The 22,729-nt window shown below is 42.2% G+C and overlaps 1 protein-coding gene across 5 annotated transcripts in view; it reads right to left on the reverse strand.

Moving 5' to 3' along the window:
• Positions 1 to 173: 173 nt before the first annotated feature.
• LOC120798117 (histone deacetylase 4-like) overlaps positions 174 to 22,729 on the reverse strand; it is a 62,282-nt gene continuing 39,726 nt past the window's right edge. For 3 of the 5 annotated variants that reach the window (XM_040142159.1, XM_040142158.1, XM_040142156.1), the window contains 20 exons: positions 18,821 to 18,949; positions 18,627 to 18,736; positions 17,491 to 17,625; positions 17,159 to 17,351; positions 14,952 to 15,175; positions 12,038 to 12,262; positions 11,364 to 11,559; positions 10,378 to 10,511; positions 10,079 to 10,181; positions 9,901 to 9,947; positions 9,177 to 9,284; positions 8,853 to 8,908; positions 8,466 to 8,553; positions 8,163 to 8,282; positions 7,609 to 7,706; positions 6,499 to 6,617; positions 6,150 to 6,283; positions 5,186 to 5,270; positions 4,528 to 4,672; positions 174 to 3,526 (listed from right to left, as the gene is read on the reverse strand). In XM_040142159.1, the coding sequence (XP_039998093.1) occupies positions 3,484 to 3,526; positions 4,528 to 4,672; positions 5,186 to 5,270; positions 6,150 to 6,283; positions 6,499 to 6,617; positions 7,609 to 7,706; positions 8,163 to 8,282; positions 8,466 to 8,553; positions 8,853 to 8,908; positions 9,177 to 9,284; positions 9,901 to 9,947; positions 10,079 to 10,181; positions 10,378 to 10,511; positions 11,364 to 11,559; positions 12,038 to 12,262; positions 14,952 to 15,175; positions 17,159 to 17,351; positions 17,491 to 17,625; positions 18,627 to 18,736; positions 18,821 to 18,949 (2,492 nt within the window). In that variant the 3' untranslated portion in view covers positions 174 to 3,483. Of the gene's footprint in view, positions 3,527 to 4,527; positions 4,673 to 5,185; positions 5,271 to 6,149; positions 6,284 to 6,498; positions 6,618 to 7,608; positions 7,707 to 8,162; positions 8,283 to 8,465; positions 8,554 to 8,852; positions 8,909 to 9,176; positions 9,285 to 9,900; positions 9,948 to 10,078; positions 10,182 to 10,377; positions 10,512 to 11,363; positions 11,560 to 12,037; positions 12,263 to 14,951; positions 15,176 to 17,158; positions 17,352 to 17,490; positions 17,626 to 18,626; positions 18,737 to 18,820; positions 18,950 to 22,729 lie in introns of those variants that run through there. The other 2 variants (XM_040142157.1, XM_040142160.1) reach the window with 2 other exon arrangements.

Raw genomic sequence — 22,729 nt, forward strand, 5'->3', positions numbered from 1 at the left:
ATTTTGTCCAGACAGCTCGTTATTGATGTGAAAAATTCCGGATATAGCACCAAAAGTTCCCAAATCTTGACCCTTTTTTAACCCCTGAACAGTTTCTGAGAACATTAATTTCATTTTAAAAAAAATAAATAAATAAAAATAAACCAAACAATTCAACCACAGATGCTTGTATTTTTCAGAAATATATTTTATAGATGATGTCAGAGATGAAATGTCCAAAGCGTAGGTCCCAAAGAAAGATAACATTTTTCATCAATAGAGACAAACAACAAACAAAAAATAACTTTTTAATCCATTTACATGTAAACCAAGAATTGCTCTTGAGCCACAGTGGTTATATATATATATATATAGAACTGGCCGAGGTGGGTGTGACAATCAAACGACGATGCCCTTTTTTCCAAACCTTTTCCCAACCGATATCCGTCATTTCTCTACCGTAATAGCGCCTGTTAAAAAAAATCTTTGAAAGAGGAACATTCTTTGGGAGAATCTTTTTAAGGTGTGAATGTAGCAGAGGTTTGGCAGAGCACGTTTCTCTTAAACACAGTCCATACATGTTGTTAAGTGCTGAATCTTGTTAAAATTCACTTATTGGAAACAATATTCAATAAGAGCAATATCAAATGTTTCCCAGTGGAGTCATTTGGACAAAGTCTTTTCAATTGTTTGAACACCAGAGAGGAAGGAAACCATCCCGCCTGGTGCTCTGGGGGAGTTGCCGTGGGAGGTTTTGTTTTTTAAATCCTCCAGTGTTATTCTTCTATTGTGCAAATACATTTTTATTACATAGACAAGCAGGCATGCTGACTCACAAACCATGCAAAGAGTTAAAGTTGGCGCGAGCAGACGGCAAAAAAGAAAGAGTACTATTAAAAGTTTCTACAAAAAAAACCTCAAATTCATCTTTAAATAAAAAAAATGTTAAGCCAAATTAAACGAGTAACAAGTGGAATGTTTTGTTAGACAAGAAAAAATATCAACTTAATCTCAAATTTTACAAGTTTATAAAATGATATCAACTTAAAATAAACATGATAGTCGTCTTTAATCAGGTGTTTAACAAAGCAGATGACGGATGGGGGTTAATTTGAATGTAATTTGATCTACTAGTAGTGTCAGATCAGTTGAATTCAAGCAGGAAAAGGGAAGAGGAAGACACTGATGTTACGGACAGTCAAACAAGACAGTGCAACACATGCTCAGAAAAGAGATTTTTAAAATTATCGGCTGATGTTTTCCATCCAAAACTGGTTAAAATTCCGCTCGCTTGACATCTGTGTCCCCTTCTTTTCTTTCCCCGCCGAGGAAAACTTCGGTAGCTACATCAAACGGCCTCTAAACCTCTTTTTTGGATGTGTGATGTTGTCACAGTTGAAAGGTTAAGTGCATATCACCCATGCACAAGAGGAAAGTGTATCGGTTAGGCAACAAAGTGATCAAATGTTTTACTCTGAAAGTGTTAAAAAGTCAATTGCAGTGCCATATAATGACCACGTTTCAGTTAAGGACAACTTGAAAACAGTGCAGTTGATGACGAGTTAAATATGCTGCTTTGTTTTTAAGTTCACAGAGTAATATCATACATCATACTGTTTTTCGCTCACAATATCATAGCTGTCATTAGTTAGAGTACATTTATAAATTTTCCATATACAAATCTCCTATAAACAGTACGTTATAAATACACAATTGATGAAAATGCAGAAAGGCTTAGAGAGCCGTAGAAAGAAAGAAAGTGTTGCTCCTTATTTTTGATAAATACAAGAAAGAAAGAAAGAAAGAAAGTTTTGAACAAGAACTGACAATAGTACTAAGTATGTGAATGGCAGCCCTATAACTATCCAGAAAACGGATAAAAACACAGAACAAAATCTATGGATGAAAAAAGTTAAAAAAATAATCTTATACAATAAAAAATAAAAAGTGGACACGCTTACCAAACACGTTTTTGATATTGTAAATTGAAAACTTGATGTGGAAATCATACATGTAGATACAAACGGGCAATATTCGATTACTGCCCCTCAAAATATATTCAATTCAATATACATGACTAATGTTTAGCTCACACTAGTAACCAAGGTAGTTGCCAACAGGCAAAGCATGGGAGGTCGATCGGCACACGTAAAGAAATGCTCACTTGATCTGTGAAGGATTAAATTAGTAAACATTGAACTGGGTATTGGGAGCCCTTATCTGAAAGGGCCAATACGAGAAGTGTTTGTCGACTTGCCAGCTTAGCGGAGTGAAAGTACTATTGTATATGCAAACTCATGCTTTGGCTTTTCTTGCTTGGCTTTCTCTTTTGGATTAACATTCAAAAATCTTGCGTAAAACATCTGGTCTCTCCGCTCAAATGCATGCTTTATGTGTTTTACAAAGCAATGACTTCGGTTAAAGGGAAGCTACATCAAAGGCTAAACCTTTTTGACAGTTTTCAATCTAATTTCCTTGTTTGAAGGTCTCCATGTTTGCACCTTTTCCTACTGAGTCTGGCAACTACCTTTACAAAGCGTTTTCTTTTTTACAGAAAAATAGATCCATCCAAAAGTAAAGTAACTCTTCAAGAGAGGCTGTGAGAGACATAAATGTTGTCTTCATCACGATCCAAGTAAACATGCTGAAAGATTGTTTGCTTTATTTTTGTCGCTCTCGTCCCCGAAGGGACTTGAAATTCTCCGTCCCCCTCCCTCGCACCGATTCCTCAGCGAGAAAAATCTTTTAACTTAAGGCAATCTTTTCCTGAACAATCCTGAAATCCAGCGGACCCTCCCCAAGGCACTCCTCTCACTCGTCAACCCTCAACGACAGGCTGCTCCGGCGAGGTGACACTCTCACCATCAAATCTTTGTAAAAGCCTACTCAAACTTCGGCCAACCAAAGTCCACAGTGAATGCATCTTGTAAAATATTATCTCAGTTGCCGGGATGCCCTTATTTTGTAGGGAAAAATAGTTGAGAAAAGACAAAAGAAAATCCCCGAGCTGCGTTTGACAGCTGGGGACGTCTGCTGTCCCTGGTGTCCATACTGTGTGTGGTCAGAGGGCAGCTGTGTAAAGCACCGTATGTTTCTGCACAGAAGTGTTATCACACCTTTCTATGGCGAGACCTGATCTCGCCCCCGCTGCAAATACTCGCCCGCTGCCTCGGTCACTGGGTTAGCCGCTGTGGGCTAACGTGGGGGTGCGAAGACTGACAGAAAAAAATGAGTGTCTCTGAGCGAGCGCCGCCAAAGAAACGCCGTTATTTTTAATTTTTTTTCCAGTTCAGTCCTCTGTCTCCTGATTGGCTCCCTTCTCTGAGGCTGAGCCCACCCCCTCTCCCTCGTTTTGGCCGAGGGGCCGCCAATCAAGGTGACTGACGTGGTGAGTGGGGTTAGGGGGACTAAATGAAGGGATCAGTCGAGACTCTTCGCGGCTCAAAGAGGTGTTTCTCCGGAGAGGTCAATGGTAGCAGTGTGACACCCTCGTGTTTCCCGCCGTTACAGTGGTTCCTCCTCCTCCATCGGCTCCTCCTCCGGCCTGCTGGGAAAATAAACAGACACATAAACAGATATCAAACCTCAGGCACATTTCCTCCAAAGCAGCGATAAAATGACATCACCTGCACCGCGGCTACGCTCTACATGCACCTCCTGACCTCCTTGGACTTGGGACTCAACCCGCCCTGCCGCTGTTTGCTTGTACAGCAGGTACAGCAGCTCCATTACAAAGAGGGAAATATTCTCTCTTCTTCACCTTTCACACACTTTTGTTTGGGATTTTGAGAGGAACGTCCCTGAATGTAGGCGTAGGTACAAACTTTAAATTACACAAGCAATGTTTGTAAAATTACTGACCAGTTGGCTTCACGTAGACTGAACTCACAGGCCAACATTCACCCATTAACCCTTTATCATTCCCCCTTTCATAATTTGAATGTCTGGAGCTATGACGTCATTTGTACCTGACAATCTAGTGTAGTGGTGTCCTGTATGTTTTTTTTTTTTCATTTAATAGTCTCTTCTCTTTTTATTATTGATCTGCATGCTTAGAAATTGTTTCAATAACTTTTGTGATTTTAATATCTTATATTTAGGGCCCACAGATGAAAATATAGCCTTTTGGTTAACTGGTGCATTTTTATTATTATATTACTAATGTGCACTGCCCCTGCTGAGTAAACCAATGAATAAAAAAATAAATTATATTGCATTTTTTGTTTTTTTTAAATATTTCAAATATTTTGAGGTTGTATTCCAGGGGTTGGGTTATTTCCATCTTGGCAACTAATAAATGCAAAGACCCAAGGTTAGATACATTCTCGGTTGACCTTTAAGTATATTATTAGTTGCAATGTGACTATTTAGTTATCTTACTTCCTCGATATGTAGCATTTCTAATGGATAATTGCCATAGACTTGACTTTAACCGAACCTACAGTATGTATAAGATTTTTGCAAATTCCTCAACAATCTGGGAAAGCTCATTCTCTCTGTCTCTCTACACAGCAGCCTTCCCTGATGCAGGGATTCTGGATCCTTTACCTCTGGTCCATGGTATTGGTGTTGGCCACGGACAGAGAGGCCATGGCGCTGACGGCCTCGGCCTCCTCCGAGTCTCCCCGTTTGGCCTCCAGCAGGGAAAGCCCGAGCCGCGGCGAGTAGCGGTGCACCGAGCGCCAGTACTTACCTGAGAGGACGGAGCAGCGGTGGAAGATGAAAGACAAAAGAAAACCGGGGACACGAATGAAGCGGACAGTAGAGCAGGGTGACAGGTGTGTGTGCCTGAAGGTAAAGTCCTGAGGTTTTCCCCAAATGCGTGTGAATATTACGATAGAAAAATGTTAAAAGTAATGACAGATGAGTGTTAAAAACTTTACCATCAGGTGAGCATTACCAAGTTTGACAATGACACAGAGAGATGTCATGAGCAGGGAAACTGCAGAAGATTAATGGAATCCCTAACTCCTCACATTGTGTTATTTTGAATCTATGTCCACCTTTTTCTTTGCTCAGATACATTATTAATTTAAGGTTGAATTTGTTTTTTTTCAACACTTTGTGACTTCTGACTCTTGCCTCTTTATTACTACTCGCTCAGAATATAAGTAACCTGTAAATATGACACGAAAAATATACTGTTAAGTTCTGAAAATTATCAGTGTCATGTATATCGGCGTCACGCAATTGAGGATCAACTCACTGTGAGTTTCTAAAACTTTCTCCAGAGAGCGGACAGCGTTGGGGTTGGGCCTCTGCTCGAGGACGGCCTTCGGCAGTGGGTCCAGCTGCACAGGAAAAAAAAAAAAAAAAAGCAAAAAAGATGAAGATGAAAATATAAACACAAGCAGGCAACAGCCTGCATTTCTAATACTTTCTGCTAGGGTTCGACCTGGAAATAATGCACCATGTAACATCGGTTCATTCCACTGCAAGTCTATCATCATCCGCTGACCTCTGTATCTCATGAAACATCTTATCATGAGACACTGAACTTTATCAAATCAAGATCCTCAAGATTCCCCCATATTTTACATGGGAATTTGTCATTTTCCAATTTAACACTGTAAAATATTAACATTTGAGCTAAAAAAAACACACAAAACAAATGACCACAAAACACTGAAAAGTATCAAATCAAATCGAGAGTACAGCTTTTCACTTTCCGATTTCACTAAGCATAACTTTTGCATTTAAAAATCTTCCCTTACTAATTCCGCCACTGTCTCCAGATATTATAAGATTAAATCACACATCTGGAAGAAGTAGGAGATAAAATTACAGCTGGAGTGATGATAATTCTGCAAGGTATTAGTAAGATTAGAGCAGCTTTGTCCTCATCACAATATAATAGTTTTGCTGCTCTTTAAATTCATGTTATTTTCATTACATTTCCAACACAGCAGATTAACATGGGATTTAAAAAATGAAATATCTAGTTATTAAAATAACTTCACGTCACCAGGTTGGTCTAAAATAAAGAGAGCAAAAATAGAGGGTTCGTGAGCCTGATTCAACACACGAGATGGGAACTGCCTGGCGTACAACCAGACCACCGCGCTCTGCTTTGCCACATCCATTCTGTATCCAACCTCAGCCCTTTGATTTAGCATAATGAACATTAATTAGGATTCAGATCTCGTGCGTTGGCAAAGCGACCTCCTTACCTCCTGGCCGAGCAGGGTGGCCACGCAGGCCTCGGAGGCGTCACAGATGGCGGTGAGGTCATGACCCCCCTCGAGGGCCAGGACCACCCGGCCTCCAGCGAGGGTCATCAGCTGCCTTGTCAGATACCCAAAACCTGGAGAAGGGTTCCAGAAAAGAGGTGAAGATATGTATATGAGTCCGTGTTACGCTACAGCGGTTGAAGTTAATTTACATTTTAGCAGTTTGTCTCCCCGAGAAACACAAGTTCCAGCCTTGGTCAGTCCCCAACTTGTGTGCAAGTGCTTGATTTGTGTGGTCAAATGCTGGAGCGTGAGATAAGAAACACACTAAATATAATCTCATACTCACATTTGGACGTTAGAGTGTAGCCGCCGAGTGGTGGAGGGTGCCCCTCCACGGCGTCGAAGCCTGAGGAGACCAGCACGATGTCTGGAGCAAACTCATTGGCTATGGGCATCACCACTGACCTGAAGGCGGGAGGGTGGAGTATAAAGATTATACACTGTAATAGCCGCTGCTTCAATGGCTATGGATGAGATACTCAAACAGAATAAAAATTAGATCGTTATCTGCTTTATCCAGCAAACATTTCCCGAGGAGTAGGACTCATCTTGGCCACTTCTGCATTATTGCTCATTTTTGTCATCATTTTTCATTCTAAAATACCACACATTACCTACTTCCAGCTTCTCAATTGTGAGCATTTTCCGGTTTTATTTGTCTTATGAGCTAATAAATTGAATATCTTTGAGTTTTGAAAGGTTGGTAGGACAGAAGGAGACATTTGATGCCATTCCTTGGGCTTTAGGGAAATTGTGATGGACCATTTTTCACCATTTTATACACCAAACATTTAATCAGTTAATTGAGAAAAAAATGAAAACGATGAAGAGTTGCATCCCTACTGATAATAAAACAATAATCTACTAGCAGAAATTGAGAAACAGTCCAATAACAGTGGTGAAAATGTAACATGACTGTCCATATGAAACAATCTATCTCCAAATTTGGTGGTTTTGTATATTTCAGATAAATTGAATAATGAAGAGTTTCTTTATGGGTTGAGAGACCTTAAAGAAAGTTTAATAAACCCTTTAAAAAAAATGGATTGAAAAATGCATCGTAACAGATCTGGAAAAAGACCAGTTTGTGTTAAATCATGAAAGGTTGATGTTTTGGAGGTGAATGGTTTTCACAGGACACCAATCTTCACCTCCTTGGCACAGGTGATAAGTGTCACTATGGTGCCCTGCCTTTTTGTCCAATTTTAAACTCCCTTTAAAACTGAGAAATTCTAATTTATGTGGCTTGTTTTCCACATGTTCCACACTTACACGATGACTCTGAAGCTGGTATGAAAAAGCAAGGTGATGTACAAAAGACCAACCGGCTTAACTCTGTCTTAACTGCCATCTGAAGCAAAACCGCTTTGTCTGCGTGTGTGAGTGTATCTGTTACCTGAAGGCGGCCAGGTACTCCGCATCTCCCATGGGGGGGTCGAGGCCTCCGGTAAAGGCAACGTTGACGTTGAACCCGACTCCAGGACCACTGCCCACCTGCAGAGAGCAGCACACGAGTGAGTCACATTCATATGCACAGGGCAAACAGAAACGAGAGAACATCTAGTCTGTTGGTTGTTAGCCGTTCAGTTTTACTTGAGTCAAATGTAGTGGTTTGTTTTTCAATACCGCTCCATCTTAAACTTTATTTGGGAATACTGCTGAGTGTTTGTTCCCATTACCAAACAGAGAATCTGCCTCTTTATTTTTTCTTTTCGTGTGTATGCTGGTCATGTCCAAACTGATGTACACAATCCCCAAAACGTCCAATACATTTCAAATTGTTAAATGCATTTGTCAAGTAAAATGGCCTCCGCCGGTTTTTCTATTTCTATTTGAATATCTTTCGGATTGTAAGCACTTCATTTATTTAAATTCAACTTATTTAGCAGAATAAAGCCGATGCTTTGATCAGGTCCGATGACACTTCCTGCAACAAAAAGACACGCTCACCTCGTCAGGTGCCCCGCTGCCGGGGAAGAAGTTGCCGTCGTCATAGCGATGAATAGATAGGTAAAGGACATTAGGGTCATCGTAGAATGCCTGCTGGGTGCCGTTGCCATGGTGAACGTCCTGAGGGGTAGATGGTACACACATGATATAGTCACAAGCCTCTCCATGCTGTGAGCCTCTTTAAAAACATGTGAGAGGAAACTCTGAGAGGACGAATCAAATCTAACTGGTCCTGTTTAATGCAAACTAATCGCCCTCTCGCCGCGTTCCCACTGCGGCGATGTGGTTGCTCAAGAGACTGACCCAGTCCACAATGAGGATCTTGTTGACGCTGAGTCTCTGCTGCAGCAGTTTGGCTGCGATGGCCACAGAGTTGAAGTAGCAGAAACCCCTGAAACAGCAGCAGACAGAGGGAGGGCTGAGTCGTCCTGTTTGCGATGAAATTCCGCCGTGCACAAGCACTTTCCTGCTTAATTTTCATGTTTTTATATTGCACTTTAAAACACGTTGTGAGAAGGATATGAAAAATAAATAAAGCCGTCGTTGAAACAGCTGGCAGAATAACAGGCACTCAGTACTTTATGTGCAAATAAACTCAATGGTTTATGTAATATCTATTCCAGATGCTCGTATTTGTATATGCATAGATTAAGTGTCTCCAACTGAGAGTAGTGACGGCTGTAGCCTTACATGGGAGTGCTCTCCTCTGCGTGGTGACCAGGAGGACGGACCACAGCGAAACCATTCTGGAAAGACAGACAGGCACTGATCACCACTCAGTGTTTCCTCTGCGTTCACTAAGTAGTGGTGAACCACCGCTAAAAACACTGTAATTTAGCCAAGCACAAAGAGGGATGACTCTAATGTTTAGAAATGCTGCTTCTGAATGGGGGGGGGGGGTTAGAGCTGCAGCACCAACGTAGCATGAAATCTCAAGCATATGCTTTTTCTTGACGATGTGGGAAAGAAAAGAAGAGGTTGAGGTAACAACCAGACGGGCGTGAACATGCTTACCTTCAGCTCTCCGGTAGCCACTTTGAAAACAAGCTCCACTACGGAGCCGACGGCGAGACGAGCCGCGCTGGAGGAGTGGACCTCGTTCCAAATGGTGTCGCTGTCCACCTGGAAACACAGAGGCACACCCAATTTCTCACACCCTGAGCTGAATCCACAATATGGAGAGATGGTGAGGGCATTAAAGAGACCGAAGAGTCGCAGATGCAGAAGTTGAGAGTTATTTTTAAACCAACTGAGAAGTTTACCTTTGCTGATATAAACTAGTATTCTATTTTTGAATCACCAAAAAGAACAACACACACACTTTATTACTTTCCCATCTTCCTAATGTTAATAATTTCAAGCAACTTAGTTATTTATTTATATTGTTATATTTTTTTCGAATGCACTTTTGTTTTCTTTATCAAATTGAGACTCAACCCCACACTGCATGTGTAATAAATGATTTTTTTGTCTTCTTTTCATTTTATTTCATTTAATTCTACTTAAATTGAATGTGTTTTCCTCTTCTTTGCATTTTGTAAATGTTCTAAAGCATTATCGCTTATGGAAAACACTATGAACTGCCTCTGTGTTTGAAAGGTTCTATACATATAAACCAGCCTTCTTCTCTCTCTGTCAAACAACGAAAGTTTCAGATGATGTCTTTTTACAAACCTGTGTGTCAGTTTTCTATCACCCTGCAAACCTGTGTATTAATACACTCTACAACTGTACTTACCCCGACCCCACCACACGGTAGCCGTACAAACATGGGAGTGATTGAACCTGGTGATCAGGAAATGAACATTAAATTAGAGACACTTAGTGAATACAAATAATACTGTGAGTACTGCTGATGCTGTGTGTGTGTGTGTGTGTGTGTGTGTGTGTGTGTATGTATGTGTGTGCGAGCTTACAATCAAGTTTCTGTCGGAGAGGGTTGGTTCCGTACAGGAGGACGTGGGCTTCGGAGTGAACTGTCTGCAGCTCTTCCAGAGTGGCCTTCCTCCCTCGGATACACTACACACACACACACACACACACACACACACACACACACACACACACACACACACACACACACACACACACACACACACACACACACACACACACACACACACACACACAAACACACAGAGGGATAAATCTCTCATATACATTTTACTACTTTGTGTGATGTTCAGCATTGGGGGTATTTCCACTTTTAGCGTACCTCACACTGCGCTCTGAGTCCAGTCTCCTGCAGCCGGGACCAGATGCTCTGAATCCGTCCCGCGTGCTCCGGGTGGCTGTTGGTGTTTCCACACATACACTGGTGCTTCTGCATTAAAGAGTCGTACACCAAACCTGAGGGAACACACACAGACACATACACTCATTAAAACACTGGCAGCATGTGCGTGTGTGAATCAAGATCATATCCTGTACTCTTTTACTTTTATCTCACGCTGATTGTTTTCTGTGTTTCTCCTCAGATTATAAACCATGGTAGTCGTGTTTCAGAGTGCAGGTTTTAAAAGTATTGTTGGCCTAATGGTGCAATCTCTTCCCAGCAAAAAAAAAAAAGGGCAACAATTTGAAGCTATAATTGTGAAAATCCATCTTTTTTTTAATTGAACTTTACAGATTACATGTGTCTCAATGCAGACCAGTTAGCTCTTTTACTTTGAAAGCAGAAGCAGAGGATCAGTCACCTTAGCACTCACAGTGTTTCTGAATACACAATAATATTAAACTGACTGAGTAAAATGTAAAACTTTACAGCCTGATATTCTCATTCTCATGTCACTTTTTTTTTCTTCTAAATTTTCTACGCAGTTTGGAACTGAGTGGGAGTGAAGTAGGCCAAACTGTTATGAAAAAAAAAAAATCTACAACTATGGCGCATGCAGAAACTGTCAAAATATTGAGCAGTTTCCTGTGATACAAAAATCTACTGCTGGTAGGAGCTTCAGTCTTTCTTCCTCAATGATTTCCTCCTTAACTCCCTTTAGTATTTTCATCTTTATTCAGACGGAGGCTACTATCGTGGGAATAATTACTATTGGAAGCTAGACTACGATTTAGGATTTAAAAAAGACACATGTATCAGGACAACACAGCGGTACAGCAAACTTGACATTAAAAAGCGTAAGCCAAAACTGCTGGAGGTGAGCAGACGTCGGGAAAACTTCAGTGACAGAGGAAGGTGATGCTGACCAGTGGTGAATCGAGGTTTGACGGGAGGATCGGGGGCAGGGACGCTGATCGGAAAAGAGGAAGCCGAGGCCGGAGACGACTGGGCCCTGGACAGGGGTCGGTGTCCCGGGAAGGAGATCGACAAGCCGGCAGCCTCCATGGAGGCCTGATAGTTTCTCAGTTGGTGAATCCGCTGCTGCTCCAACAACAAAGCCTGCTGCTCACGCACGCACACAAAATTAAAAGTGGAAAAACACAAATAAAGAAAATAAATTCTCCAGTTGTCTCGCTAAACTGCTCTGTGAAGCGCGTGAAAGGTAGATGCATCGGAAGACTAAAGGGAAGAAAAATGACTTTGATATATTTTATATTGCAAGTACAACTTATGGCCAAAAGATGGCAGCCAAAACAAATGAAGCAGCTTCGATTTTTCCTCTGCATTTAATCACAAGGAGGCCATGGGACACAGAGCAATATTTTCACAGCCAAAATTACATTTATGTGCCTGTTTTTTTTATAGTTTTAACCTCTCCAGGACTTCCCCAGGAACACCTACAATACATTAGTGCCAAGCAGAGTTGGAATCAATTCTCTGAAACTTCATATTGATTCTCTCAGCCCACGTTATTTTACAGCTGTACTAGGACAGATGTATCATTTTTCAACCCTTTTTTTCCCCACTCCCCATCCTCTACCTGTCTGAAAAGCAGCTCCTGCTCCGCCTGCCTCTCCCGCTCCCTCTCCCTGTGCTGCTGCATCGCCTCCTCCTGCAGCTCCTGCGGGTCGAGGGGCTCCTGCTTGATAGTGATCCCCGGCAGCAGAGCTCCCCCATCCTGGTGCTCTCTCAGCTCCTCCTCCGTCTCCTCGGGGTGGCTCTGGTGCTGGCGCCCCACAGGTGACTCGCTGGGCTTGGCCATCATCTGCGGGACACAGCGTGAGAGGGAGGGAGGGAGAGACGAGGGTGATGATTCTAGCCTGTGAAATTTATTTCGCAATCGAACAGCAGGATGTGACAAATCCCCTGCAATGTGTGAGGCTACATTCAGACAAACGGGCACGCTCTTCTCTGAATCAAATCGGGCAAATCATTCCTTTCTCTGGAGCATTCTTCTTTTAACAAGCTTAATTTGGATTACTCAGTCAGATTGGTGTCTTGCTCATTTCAAACATATCCATTCTAATTGAATGTGAGTAGCCCGCTCTGCCGACTGTACTCCAGGGCAAAACGTATCTCGTCGAACAGAGACATTCCACGCTCCCTGTTGTGCCACTTTTCATCGACTCATTCTGGGGCCTGCTGTTAACCGAGTAGTGATTCAATTGTCTATTCATTCACTGTCACTGACATGAACAATTCAAAGTGCCATTCAAGGCCGCAGGGTACCCGAATCCTTGTGTGCGAGCGCGTATGATGTGACTAAGACTAAGAGAATAGCGAGAAAGAGAAGTGTTTGCTGGAAGTCCCAGGAGCGGGCTATATCTACAGGTGTGTTTAGGAGGGGGTGTATGCATGTGTGTGTTTCCCAGAGCTGTAAGCCTCTGGGACCCCTGGCTCTGTGCCAGGGGACAGCATTGACGTCAGAGCATTCACCAGCTCTCATTCACCCCCCCTCCTCCTCGGCTCTGCTGTTCTACTCTCTTCTTTGCGTCCAAACACCCCCCCCCCAGCCCCCCCAACCCCGCGCCATTTTACACCTCCTCCCTTGACCCAGTCGCAGTTCACTGCGCCTCTGCTCCACTTTCCCTCAAACCTCCTCTTTATCTGGTTCAAACTGATCTTCATTCATTTCTTAACCGGTCACAAATGCAGTCAGTTTCTGTTGATCCATCATAAAATGACCCTGACACTTTTGGCTAAGTTGACAGACAATGTGTAGAGCAATTATTATTTTTATTATTGATACATTTTTAGATACATTTTTTTCTTGAAAATTTCATGACTCATTTGGACGATAAAATGTCAGAAAATAGTGAAAAATGCCCATAACAATTTATCACAATCCAAAAGTGACATCTTCAAATTGCCCTTTTTTTCCGGCCAAAACTCTGAAATAATCAGTTTATTATCATATATGACAAAGAAAAGCAGCAAATCCTCACATTTGAGAAGCTGGAACCAGTAAATGTTTGGCATTTGTGCAGGAAAAAAAACTGAACACACTTAATCCATTATCAAAGTAGTTGCAGATCAATTAATCAATTAATCCTAGTATCAGATAATATAAGTAAAAAGTCCTGCATAATTTGTTTTTGTATTGCAGTCTTTGAACTGATCATATTTAGGGCTGCAACTGTAAGAAATGTGTAAACAATATTTATCACAATTCCCTAGAGCTCACGGTGACATCTTCAAATTGCATATTTCATCCAAAAAACAGCCCAGGATCCGTGTCCATTGATTTTGTGGTAATCAATTAACCAACTAATGCACTACTGGTTTGACCACTAACTGCATTATAATATGTAGGATAAAAAATAAAATTGAACAAAAAAAAGGTCTTCACCCTTTCTCTATTCTGATTAACTCCACAGAATAAAACAAAGCTTAAAATGGAGATGTTCATTTTACTCCTGACAAAACTCCTTCAGAATCTTTGGCGTGCCAGAGGCTGTTATAGAGATGTTTGTGTGAAAAGCTGCCACTCGAGAGCTCTGAAACATATGGAGGGAGTGAGAGAGAGCAGAGCTGAGCGGGGGAGGCGGAGGAGGAGGAGAGGAAATCCCTTGTTTCATCCACCCACCTCTCCTCCAGCGAGTACTCTGCTCGAATAGGTAAAGCCGTCCAGACCAGCGGCTGCTCGCTTCCTCCCTGACCATATTAGGCAAAGGCTTCCGCTCTGTTGCCATGGCAGCGCACAGTTACCTTGCAGCCCGTGGCAACTGTCTCAGCCACAGTCACAGAGATATGGATGCATTCTCACACACACAAACACACACACAGACACGCGCGCACACACTGCTATACATGTTAACCCATACCTGCCTCCGCCTACTCACAAACAAAAATACTACAGAGGGAGAAGCAGAGAAAGAAAAAAAAATGGCTGAATAAAATCAAGGACTTTACACACTCACGCAGCTACAACACGTTACTGGCTATGTTAGTGGCTGCCGCCTACACAAACAACTACATTACAGCCCCTGTGCAGGCCCACTGCGGCTTATAGGCCTAATTAATTATCTGTTTGTTTGAATGTAACTTCATATCTGTGGCCTCTTCTTTCTCTAACTGCTAAAAGCATGTTATGTAATGATAACATGTACGACTTGCTGTACAAAAACATAGAATCCAGGGAGTTAAAAGAGCACTGTAAATCACAATTCAACGCTAAAATTTACAGCGGAAGCTTAATTTTCCAGTTAAGATTTGTTTTTGTTTTTTTGGGGTTTTTTTTTTTTTGGTGTTACAGTGTCACGATGCCCAAGTACAGAGGAGTCAAGCGTCTTCTTTTTTTCTGGATATGACACTTTAATAACAATGTGAAAAACTACTTTTGTAAAAACAAAAGGGAACACCCAAGAACTAAGAGGAGTCTGGAAGAAAGGGTGGAAAGTTTAGAGCAAGAGGGAAAATGAGCATAAAAAAAACTTAATGCCTCCACCCCTCACCTTGTTGAGGTGGAGCTGCTGCTGCTGGAACTGCTGCTTGTGCTTCTCCAGGAACTGCTGGTGCTGCTGCTGGACCACCAGCTGCTGCAGGGCCAGGGCCTGAGCATGAGCCTGGGCGGCACTCCCCTGGGGCAGCGGGGCCGACTGGGTCCTCCCCAGGGGCCGGTGCTGCCGCTGCAGCTTGGCCATAGACGCGGCCGACGACATGGACAGGCCGCTTACACCTAAGACACAGACAAGGAAGACTTTAGTTACAAGAGGAGGTGGAACCCAAGAGCAGAGAGTAGATGCTAGCACCAGCTTGGTTCCAAATTTGTCTGGGCAGGAAAACAAGAACAGTGAGTGCATTGTCACAGTCTGACATGGTCCGTGAGCTTGATGCTGTTTGTCCAGTTAAGACACAAAGGCAGTCATTTTCCTGGCTGTATTATCAGGCTCTACTTTGTGCATTACAGTGATAGCGCTATTTATGTGACATAGTGTGTTGTTCTTACACTGAGTCCTGGGATTTCTAATATGTTTTCATCTGCCATCAAGTTTAAGGATCTATTTTCCATTTTCTGCATTTTCTTACGGAATCAGCTGTTGTATCATATACAAGATATAGCCTATATATATTTCAATTTCTGCCTCCAGAGAAGTCATCTTTGACTGGATCCGCAGCACCCAATGGCCATCTACCAACTTCCCTTCCTTCCTTGCAAACTCAGTTTTAACTCCAAGCTGTACCAGGAGATCAACACCAGAAAAAACAGTTTACATTTGCACGAGGTACAGTCGGGCAGAACAACAACATCGCTTCAGCTCGTGTAGCTGTTTAGGAAAAGATATGGTCAACTATGGCAAGTGTTTAAATGATGATGTGTCTTCTTGCCACTCCAAGCACCTGCACCTTATGAACGACTATTTAGACTAGGTGTCATAATGATTCATGGTAGTGTGACTACATGGTCTATTTTGGTGGCTAGCTTGGGGGAAATATGACAGCATTTCCAGAGCGGCCGTAAAAATCAGAAGCAGAGAGAAGCGTCAGCTCAGACAGTCGCGTTGTTGTCCAGCCGGGAAAGGTTCACGCTGTTCATGTCTGAATGAAGGGGAGGACCGTCAAGCAGCTGATGATACAGCTGGCTTAAAAAATACAGGACGCCTGAGGAAAACCATGAAATGTAAGCTGCACTGATGAGACTTGAAGCTAAATTCCTAAAATATAACCTAAATCTACGACGCACACACATCAACACATGGATTCCTACTTTCCCTCTTATTGCTGTTGGACCTAAGATTAGTTAGCAGATGTATTTGTGAACCAGATCAAAACTACCATCTGCGCCGCCATACTGCGATTCTTCTATTGTGATGGCACGAGCCAGGAAAAGTGAACAGCCCATTTAGAGTGTACCATTCGGATGAGAAAAGTAGGAAAAAAGCCCCAGTCGAGCCTGGGAAATGATCTGAGAAGCTTGATTGCTGAGCAAATTTCGGAGAAAATGATTACCAGAGTACTATCAAACTGCTTCTGAAAAGCCTGCTGATGCATAGCTACCACACGGCACAGTGGAGCTAGAAAGAGTCAGAAGGAAGTAGGAGCTGATACGAAATGGCAAAGTCGGTGTTACTTGGATATGGAGGGGCTGTTTTGATGGCTAAAAAACATGACTTTCCCCATTGAAAGCTGCATAAATTCACTCTCTGCTCCCGGCACGTGCGTGGGCATGCGCACGTCCCTCTCTGTACGTTTTTATGTGCGTGGACACACAAATACATGCGTCTGTATGTGCGTCACTGCCCATTCACTGCTAATGCCGCACTGAAAATAGCAGCAAAGCAGTAGCCAGTGAACGAGTTGATGGGAAAAGGGAGCACAATGCAGCCATGTCACATGCTCATACCATACGCTGACATATGAAAGGAGCTCATTAGTTTGAGCTAATGAATGGACGTCTGTCAGTGTGAAGGGGGCACACAGTGCACTGCGGACACACATCTCTGTGAGTATGGTGATGGGTTTCTTTTTCTTTGTGTCGCCAGTAAATGTCAGAAGCGAAACCGGGTAACAATTTTACTTTTAGTCACAGCTGCATTTGATTTGATGATTTTCCTATCATTAACATCAATCTTGCCAAAACTACTACCACTAACAGAGCTGGCATTTCTACTTTGATCACTATTAATCACTACAGGCTTTAGTAAAACTTCACTACTCTCACCTGTCACCAGGGGGCTCTGTGCCGGGCTCTGCTCCATGAGCACCATGTGTTGGAGCAGCGGACTGTGCGCACCATGTCCACCTGTTCCTGCTCCCGCCTCGGCCAGGTAGGGGGTCAAGTGGCCACCAGAGAGGAAGGGAGGGCTGAGGGAGAGGGCCGGCTGCAGACCTCCATCCTGCTGGGCCGAGGTCACCTGCAAAGGAAAGAGAGAGTGAATATGAGGGCTTGACTTGGAATAAATTATCACAGACAACTCACCCCAAATAAACAAATTCACAGTTAAATCTATCTGCGAGCAATTTCATCCAGCTTTGCGGCAGTTTCCTCCTTACATTAGAAGCAGCAGTGGCCGTGGCAGTGGCGGGCAGCCCCAGGGTGATGTTGGGTAAGGATGGTGAAGTGTAGAGGGACAGCTGGTTAACAGAGCCCCGCTCAGCACCGCTGCACAGCCTCTGGGCCAGAGACGCCTGGGACAAGCACATATAAAACGATTGATCTGTGTTTGCATCATGAAAATGCTCCAGCACACAGGCAAAACACGACAGCAGTACGCGTCCGGACATGGGGAAAGAGCGAGGTTAGCACCCTACTGGCTGTTTACATCGTCGCAGCCACAAGGTTCCTCCACGCTACCCGAGTGCCCGTAATGGCTGCCACAAGTAGCATCTTGCCGGCTCCTCGGCTGTTCTCCTCCTCTGCAGACCCATCATCAGAACACCCATCACTCAGAGCCTTGTACATGCTTCAGGCTGCTAAGCTTAAAAAACTAATAACTGGCACCTGTAGCCCAACATCCACACAGAAGAGCAAAGCTACTCTGACAGCAAAAGGCTGCATCATTTATTTCCAGTTTAGGTTTATGTAGGTCATGTGCAAGTGTTGCAATGTATACTTTCTCAGTTAAAATGTTGTGCCTATTAGGGTTAATCTCATACACAGATTCTTGAGCCGAGACTATCTATAGCTCATGCTTTATGCCATGATACATAACCTTTAAACACTGTGAAAGTTTTGTGCTAAAAATGATAAATATTTATTGTTCCCCGATGATTTTATTTTCTGCAGGGGAGAAATAAATCAGCATCTTGGCCATCACTTGATGCTAAAACATTTCTCACTAGTAAAAGCCAAAAAATTGCAGTAGTTTATGTTTAGCAACTCCCGGGGAGAGGGTTAGAGCAATGTACAGTGGCACTGCCTTTAATAGAAGAATGCAACTAAAAAATAACGAATCAACTGTATTAATTGTACAAAAACACTTGAGCGCGGGATTCACAGTGTTGCATGTCTGTGAGTTCATTTGGGATTTTTGTTTAAGAACTAGAAGACGCAATTGAGACTAAATGAGACCAATAACAAGTCAATATATCAGCAAATTCATATATTGGTCTAAACCTCGGATGCACTGAAGTGACTAGTTACTTTCTGTAAGTGTGTGTGTGTGTGTGTGTGTGTGTGTGTGTGCTACCTCTGTGTTGTTGGAGACTGACACATTGATGCCGTTCTCATTGGGGATGTTGTTGGAGCTGTTATTTGGGGAGCTTGGGCCTGAGCCGGGAGCACTGCTACACGCAGAGTCTGAAACCCACACACACACACACGAAATCAAAATCCGCACAGTAGCAGCCTAAAACAAAAAATTCCTGAACACCGGACTCTTACCTGCCATGTCGAGCGAGCGCTTCTTGGCGGTGGTGATGGGACTGTCTCGGCGACGCAGCAGCGGGCTGCTCCTCCGCTCGCTTACCTTCTGCTTCAGCCGGGAGCGCAGCTTCAGGTTGGGCTCCGAGGCTGAAAGGAGGATGGAGAGAGACGGACCAAAAATGACCGATTCATTCATTCGTAGTCTGGTCGCTAAACTTCTATTTGGTAGAATCCAATTATAATCCTATGTTGTACCATGAGCAAAAATACATCAATGAAGAATACAAGCTAGAAAAAAATAGAAATGCTTTAAAACTGTTGTTGTGGTCCATAATATTACTCTTCTGTTCCCTAATTTATGTTGCTCTTTCACCGTAAACTGTCTTGTCTTGAGAGCATATCTTCAACACAAAAACAAAAGCTGTAGCTCGAGAAGACTCAGTTTAGGTAAAAAAAAAAAAAATTGTATTTTTGGGTGGGTTTTTTTTTACCTATTCTGTCTGCTTGTTTGTTTTATTGTCTAAATCACTATGAACTTTCATTACGGATGAGTTCAACAAAATTTTTCTAATCACAAGGAGCACCTGTTCGACTTCTTAAAACCTGGTGCGTAGCGCTATTTCATTCTTTCCCACCCAGTATGCTATTTATAGCACCGTTCACGCCTCGCTTTTTCTATTCACGTGTACTGCCTTGTGTCCAAAAGGTTCATTTGTGGGATTTTTAAAACCAGTAAAGCAGAGGCCTGCAAAAGCATCCACGTTGCTCGAAATGAAATTAGATCATTCATTTGTTGTTGTTATTTATTCAGAAACGCCGTATCAATCAATACAATTATTCCTCTGGGCAGCACCTTGAACTGTAGTGTTTTATTAAAGTTTTACATCTATTTTCTTCGCCTGTTTCTTCTCTGTTTCTCCTACTTCAAGCTATGGCAATTTTTGTTCTTCTTGCCAGCTCCAGCCCAGACGCCAACACCCCTGTCAGAGTCCGTGATGTTAAACAGATAACACAGACTGGCGGCCGTGCGGCTTTGGACAAATCAATCAAAAGGGTGGGAGAGTTACCTGAGCTACAGTCTCACAGGCTTTCAGCTTAAACTGGGAGCCGTTCACATTGATCTGTCATGGAGCACCTTCCACAAAGCTGCTCTGTTATGAAACCTGTTTGGTAGACAAACTGTTACATGCTGCTATTCATTTACTGAACAATTCCTGCCTCCTATTTAGATGCTTTCTGAACAAGCCAAGTTCTGATCCATTTTCCCAAAGAAATTGTGGCTAAAAAGCAATTAGCTCCAATTTGGGAGCCATGTCTGGTTGCCTAAAGGCCTTTTGGTCTTTTGTGTTCGTTGTCACAGACTTGTGAATGGAGACAGGGAGAAGGGAACGGCATGTCACCTTGGCCCCAGCCACGGACGCTAATGCTCTGTTTACTTTGCCCTGCCAATCAGCAGCCTTGGATAATTTCACTATTCATTATCCAATTTTTAATTATCAAAGGCGAGTTAAATCCAAATGTGGTAAACAACTAACGATGATTATGACACAACCAGATTAATCTGCTACTCTGTCTCTTTTATTTGAAAACTGAAAGTACAGGGACAAATACTGAAAAGCCACTTTCCCTGGAGCAAACTTCCCTGAGGAATCCTTTTAGGAAACATTCATCAAATATGAACTTGTTCCCATTAAGTGTCAGGTAAAAATAAATGTGTGGAAGAGAGTGAAGTGTGAACTATGAAGTGTGAAGGTACAGCCACACAAAGTGGGAGGGAGAGCTCGGTCCAGATGGAGACAAACCAATTAATGTTGATGGGAATTTGTGGAGCCAATTTATTTTCTAGTCAGGATTTCTGAAGTTCCCTGTCCCTGAATTTGACTTTTAGATCACTGGAAACGATGAAGATTGAAGTATTCTGTACAAGAAAACTGCAAAGGCTTCAAAAATCTAGGTCAACAGGGTATAATGGACAGTACCAACCAAACAAGCCAAAAACGCAGTAACTAAATATTTGGGTAAACTGAGTTAAGACCAGTATTTAACTTACATCTCTTTTCCCATAAAAAAAAAAAGTCATTATGCTGTAAAAATGTGTAATTTTCAATAAAAACAGCATTTTAAATTTGCAGGCACCACAGAACAAAGGTAAAAACCAAACTGCAGTGGCTGCACTGCAGAGCTAACCTTAACGTAGCCTTTCTCCAACCTGTTTCCTGTTATTGAAAAATCGATTTTGATGCTCCAACATCTAATTGAGTTTATTATACCGCCTCAATAAGGAAGGAGCTAAATTTAATCATGATTGAGAAAAAGTAACACAGATAAATAAGTCCGGTTCAAAGCTACCATTTGCATTGTGCAAACCATAGGTTGAACTATAGAGCACAAGATCTGCTGTTACCTGACCATTACTTTTTTTCTTTTTGGGGAATATTCATCACGAAATTAAGGTTTTACAACATAAACAGACACAACACAGTTTTAGCTAAGTAGCCTTGAAATTTCAAAACCTCTTTTCTCAGGTCCATTGTTTCTGTAGTCACTGCTGTCGGCTCTTGTGCGGCAGAGTTGATGAGATCCATAGCTGTTTTAAAAAGACTGAAATGATGGTCTTAAAAAATGGGTTTTAAAATAAAAAATTAAAGACTCATTGTTGATAGAAAAGTTTTTATATGAGAAATCATCCTTCATGCATTATCTCTCCACTCTGTGCGGAGAATAAGAGTTGAATCTATTACCATGAAGATAAGCCAAATGTCCTCTTTGGTTAACCTAATTTCCAAGAATGAAAAGAAATTCCTGAAATCTGACTTTCTAAAGTGATTTTGTTTTAATACTCCAAGGAAAACGCTTAGTTACGCATTTCCAAGTCTGAATATCAAAAGATAAAGTCCTACTTCTTACAGATTGATTTGAAATGATCTATAAAAAAAAAAAAAAAAAAAAACATTAGACATCATTTACAGCTTCCAAGACTAATGACAGAACTTATTTTCTCAGAATTTGATTTGAAGACAGGGTCTGTTAGTGAGGAATACTAAGTAAATGGGCTGCGCTAGTAAAAAGGACAGCAGTCGGCCTGTTGAAGCAGTAATTAGGTTTTTGGTTCCAACAGAGTGAAAATAAATTTTAAAAGGTGAATGATCCGGTATGACAGCACCCAGAGTAATCACAGCAAAGGTATAGTCAAGGCCAACTAGAATCGATGCAGAAAATGTCAGTACTTGTCAAAAGAGGTTTTCTCTGCTCTTTGAGTGCACTAAAGAGAAAACAACAAAATGTGGTGCATATACAGAAATGCGGCTGCCAAATACAAGGCAGTTACTGTGGAAGAAAATTTGAGTACAAGTTACCTACAGTGGTTGCGAGATTTGTAACTGTGTCTTGGATCCATGTTGCTTCTCTATTTCTCAGATTAACTCATTTAAAGGAAAGTAAGACTGCATGACTTGCATGAATATTATTGTACTTTATATTTGGAAATTATACCGAGTGCTACAAAGCCTTAGCATGATCTGTTATTGATCACTATTATTTTTTTTAACTACTTGATAAAAAAATGAAAGGTTTTGTTATACGCCTCGGGGAAGCATGAGCATATACGATCACACATGATATCAAAGCACAAATGGTGCATTGTTGCCCTGTTAAAATGGGCCTCAGAATGGAAGTGAAAGGCTGTGTATTCAGCGAGTGACATCCTGTGTTCAGACAGCCGCATGGTGCTTTCCATTCATGGGCGAGAAGCACAGTCTGGTTATCAACCGACACCGCGTACTGTACAGTACCAATCTGCCTATGTGCCATTGTATCCATGTGAGGGACAGGCTGCCCCAGTTAGGCCACAAAAACACATTTGCTCATCAGTGAAAAGACAGGAACAGTGTGCCTTGCTCTGCCCCTATCAAAGAGCGCAGTAAGTCA

The sequence above is a fragment of the Xiphias gladius genome, chromosome 13, assembly GCF_016859285.1.
Source record: "Xiphias gladius isolate SHS-SW01 ecotype Sanya breed wild chromosome 13, ASM1685928v1, whole genome shotgun sequence".
Classification (NCBI taxonomy): domain Eukaryota; kingdom Metazoa; phylum Chordata; class Actinopteri; order Istiophoriformes; family Xiphiidae; genus Xiphias; species Xiphias gladius.